The 4,432-nt window shown below is 45.4% G+C and overlaps 1 protein-coding gene across 1 annotated transcript; it reads right to left on the bottom strand.

Moving 5' to 3' along the window:
* Positions 1-221: 221 nt before the first annotated feature.
* Positions 222-2,020, bottom strand: LOC121963374 (rab11 family-interacting protein 5-like; the record flags this gene model as incomplete). Its single annotated transcript, XM_042513660.1, has 2 exons — positions 222-815; positions 1,509-2,020. Coding segments are annotated over 2 exons (1,093 nt in total), but the record flags the coding sequence as incomplete, so codon positions are not given.
* Positions 2,021-4,432: the final 2,412 nt, after the last annotated feature.

Below are 4,432 nucleotides of genomic sequence, written 5' to 3'. Positions count from 1 at the left end.
CAGTGTGTGATCCTGACAGTGTGTGATCCTGACAGTGTGTGATCCTGTTTCAGTGTGTGATCCTGTTAGTGTGTGATCCTGACAGTGTGTGATCCTGTCAGTGTGTGATCCTGTTTCAGTGTGTGATCCTGTCAGTGTGTGATCCTGTCAGTGTGTGATCCTGTCAGTGTGTGATCCTGTCAATGTGTGATCCTGTCAATGTATAATCCTGTCAGTGTGTGATCTGTGTGTGTCTCACCTGGGTTTGCTGTGCGAGTCCTTCGATCCAAACCATCCCCTGTGTTTCTCCTCGGCGGCGGTGGCCTGTTCAGACTCATCCTTGGACTGACCTTTCCCCGCAGACTCACTCTTCCCGTGGGAGAACAAGTTCCTCCTCTGCTTTTTCCCCTGGCTCTCCGACTCCACCGTGGAGGTGGAGGAGGAGGAGGCGGCTTTGGGCGGAGCGGCCCGCTCCTCCTCGTCACCCTGCATGGGGCCGCTCTGCTCCAGGGCCGCCGCTATGGCTGCCTTCTCCTCCTCGCCGGGCCTGTCAAAAGACCAGCGGCGCCCGTCCCCCGCGGGGCCTTTGGGGAGGTCTGAGGAGGGTCTGAGGTTCTGCAGAGACGTGGACAGAGGCAAAGTCTTCTGCAGCAGTCCCAGGCCTAAAGAATCCTTCGGTTTTCCTGAGCCTGGGTCCAGGGGCTGGACGCTGTAAGCATGGCTTCCGTTAACGTACACAGCGGGCTGAGGCACTGCGATGGTGATCTCACCGGCCTCATCGTCGCCAAACTCACACTGGAGAGAGGACGACTTGGGCGACACGTTGGCTGTGTGCTCTGCAGAAAGAGACGGATGAAAAGAGGGAGAGCAGAGAGACAAAAAGAGGGTGAGATAAAAAATGGAAGCAGATAACCAATGTAACTTAGATAACAAAAGTAACTTAAATTTCTGGCATTTGGTATTTCGGCCTTCACAAGGAGCTGAGGAGGAGAGGGGTGGATCTGACTCACTAGGCGGGTTTCCGTGTGCAAACTGCAAATTCCTGATGGAAAATCCGTCAATATTGAAAAAACTCATGTTTATCGCAAAAAGGTTTTTTTTCGCTTTTATAGATCATATGAGGTGTAACACCAGGTGTCGGTAACGCGACTTTATGAATGCCAACCGCCATTAAACCCAAAAAAGAAGGGGAAGAAGTACAACAAAGTCACATGACATTCTACAGTATATGACTCAGTATGTGTGGACGCAGGAAGAGATCGAGATCTTCTGAACTCTGATACGAGATACGAGATTCACTACGATAGTTAGTGAGTATGATAGTTAGTGAGTATGATAGTGAGTATGATAGTTAGTGAGTATGATAGTTAGTGAGTATGATAGTGAGTATGATAGTTAGTGAGTATGATAGTGAGTATGATAGTTAGTGAGTATGATAGTGAGTATGATAGTTAGTGAGTATGATAGTGAGTATGATAGTGAGTATGATAGTTAAATATTTGTCAGTGGTGACGCGGCCTCGTTCTCACCTGGGCTGTTGTCGACTGTCAGGTTGCTGCTGTTGCTGGGCGAGTTGGAGAGGTCGGAGACCACCACGCTGATGCCGGCCGTGGGGCTGAGGCTCCCTCCCCGTGAAGACGACTCGCTGCTCTCCGAGCCGAGCGATGTGCTGGAACGAGTATCCGAGGACTTCCTCAGCTTCCCTCTCAGGAAGAAGGTCCTCATCTTGCTCCGCCGGACCTCGCCCCCCTCGTCGTCCTCGTAGTCCTCCTCCCCGCCTCCGTCGCTCGGCAGTCGGTGCCGCATCCTGTAAAGGGACGCGGTACCGCTCGACACGATGGCCGACGCCGAGTCCTCGTCGCTGGATCTCCTCTTCCCCTTCATGCGCTCTTTGAGCTTGCCGAAGGTGGAGGCGCTCTTGTCCTTCATGACGAGGTCGTACATGCTGGCTGTCAGGTTGTTTCGGGTGAACTGAACGGTGACCTGAATGTCTCCTCGCTCCTTCTCTTTCTTCCCCGTCTTCGAGTTGAGTTTGTACCACCTGAGACAGAAGAAAATCCGTTCATATGAGATTAGTTAGCGGCCAACAGGAAATCAATTTATTCATGAAGCCATGAAGCATAAAAACATGACTTGTATTATTTTTTGGGTGTCATTCTGGGCTTTTGCTTTGGAATTTGTTATTTTTACTATTTTCAACCTGCACCTTGCATGTAGTATATTGAAAATAATTCATTTTTTGTTTTGTTTTGTTTTTTTCATCTAAAAACATGGTGGCATCATGACAAAAACCTGGAAATCCTGAAAATTAAAATATTTTGATATTTATGATTAGGACTGATGTTGCTTAAAAATATAACTCAATGAAAGTAAAAAATAATATTAATGTGTAATACTTTAAAGCTTGATTGATGTGTGTAATATTAAAGCGGGCCCTAAAGGGTTGAGCATTGAGTGTTTTGGTCATGAATTAATGTGAAGGAGTGTACTGTTACCATGAATGGGGCTAATCTGTCCTCACACAGGCTAAGAGCGTGTCTGTGTCCCACTAACACCACAAGGCTGCGTGTGTCCAGACATCCCACAATACCTCGGGAGGCCCGTTGTGTTCTGTCATCAGACCGGGTGAACAAGAACAATGCAGTAAAACAATGCACATTTCTGACTGAGCACTGAGTGTCCTACATAAACACGACTAAAACACACGCTTCCCCACAACGGTGCGGGTACAGAGGACAGTTCTTAGAAACGCTGTGCACCTCGAGGCGTAACACTGCCAACAAATCCACCGCGCCGTGACTCATGGGAAAGTCTCATCTGCTGACCGGTTTCAGAAAAAATAATATGACTGAGAAAAACTCCCCCAGTTACCATGTGTTCGTGACACTGCGAGCTGCCAACGGGAAGCTATCAGAGCAGGGACTGAAGACCGGGCCTGAAACCAAGACCTGCTTTATTTTCTCACTTCCTGTGCTGCTGGGCGACTCTCACCTCACACCTCCACCGCTGAGTCTTTTCTCTATTGTTCAGAAATAACCTCTATGAAACGTATCTGCACAAATTTCACAATTATATTCCGTATCTGAAGGTTAAACTATGTATCGTGGCTCCGAATTCAAGGATTACTTGACTCTATGAGAAAAAGCTTCACAGAAATATTATGTAACTGTATTCGTAAAAAAAATTATCCAATCTTTGAGGACAAAAAAAGGCAAAACTCAGAGGGCCAATGTGATGCATGGCTCCAGTGCTACATGCTTTAAAACATAAACCATTAAAAATACACTTTGAAAAAACTACCCTTTGAAACCTTAGTATATAAAAACACAGGACGAAGGCAAATTTAAAAAAAACAAAAACAAAAAATGTTTCAGTCTCTCCCCACAATAACAACAACAACAATTTTCAGATTGTTTTCTTGTCACGTTTTACCAATTTCTTGCAATTTGCTCATTGCCTTTACCCACATTTTTGAGGAGAATTAAACCTTTTTGCTCAGGTTTCAAAGGCTTAAATACTTGTGAAAGACGTCTAACAGCACAAGAAAAACTGATGTCCATTCAGGTCTCAGAGGGTTAAACTGAAACATTAAACAAAATAAATGAAATAAAATTTAGGTAAATTTGTAATTGCAAAAAAGAAGTGAATTTAGTATTAATGCACACATTTAAAACAGGATGTCAGAGGAGGCACATTAACCTAAATTCTGCTTTGTGATCGACTGAAACGTCTGCTGAGTAAAAATGAAAACCTAAACGACATGCTGTGGAAAAGTCAAACATGGAACTTTAGAAAAGTGAGAAAAACGGAGGATTAGACCTGAAAGACGAGACATGAACAGAAACTGTTGCGAACGCACTGATATGATCCGAGAAGAGGAACCTCTCACATTAACTGCACAGCTATCTCAGACACCAGAGAGCTTTTCATTTCCCCCAAACCGCAAGATTTCCTCCTTTTTTTCTGCAAACCTTCAGAATGAGGACGCAGAAACTCGGCGAGGCAGAACAGTAACACGGGGTACGACTCACATAATGTTAAACAAAGGCTGCAGATGTTTTTTTACTAAAGTGGTGATCTGTTGGTTCAACCAAAATGTCATTTTTAAAACTGTTGATGTGAAATAATATTGTGTATTAAGGCTGCAATTATCTGTGCAAACTCATGTTTTTTTATCATCGTGTGTCCACTTTCTCCATTCACATGTTTTTGGGGGTCATGAACGCAGCAAGTAGTGGAACTTTTTTTTCCCTCAGCAGCTGTTTGAGAAGTCGCAGGGTTAATAACAGATCGATCCCATCAGAGCTCATCAGATGAGATAGATGGAGGAGAGCAGCAGCTGCTGAGTGAAAGCAAACTTTTAGACCCAGCGCAATGAACCGGTAAGTTTCGGTTTCACTGCGTCTGACGTGCGGCTGCGTCTGTCTGCGCTCCGACAGTGTGGCGCAATCTA

Source organism: Plectropomus leopardus, unplaced genomic scaffold (assembly GCF_008729295.1).
Source record: "Plectropomus leopardus isolate mb unplaced genomic scaffold, YSFRI_Pleo_2.0 unplaced_scaffold1103, whole genome shotgun sequence".
In the NCBI taxonomy this organism is placed as follows: domain Eukaryota; kingdom Metazoa; phylum Chordata; class Actinopteri; order Perciformes; family Serranidae; genus Plectropomus; species Plectropomus leopardus.
The sequence above is the reverse complement of the archived record's forward strand: the minus strand, read 5'-3'. Positions and strand labels throughout refer to the sequence as shown.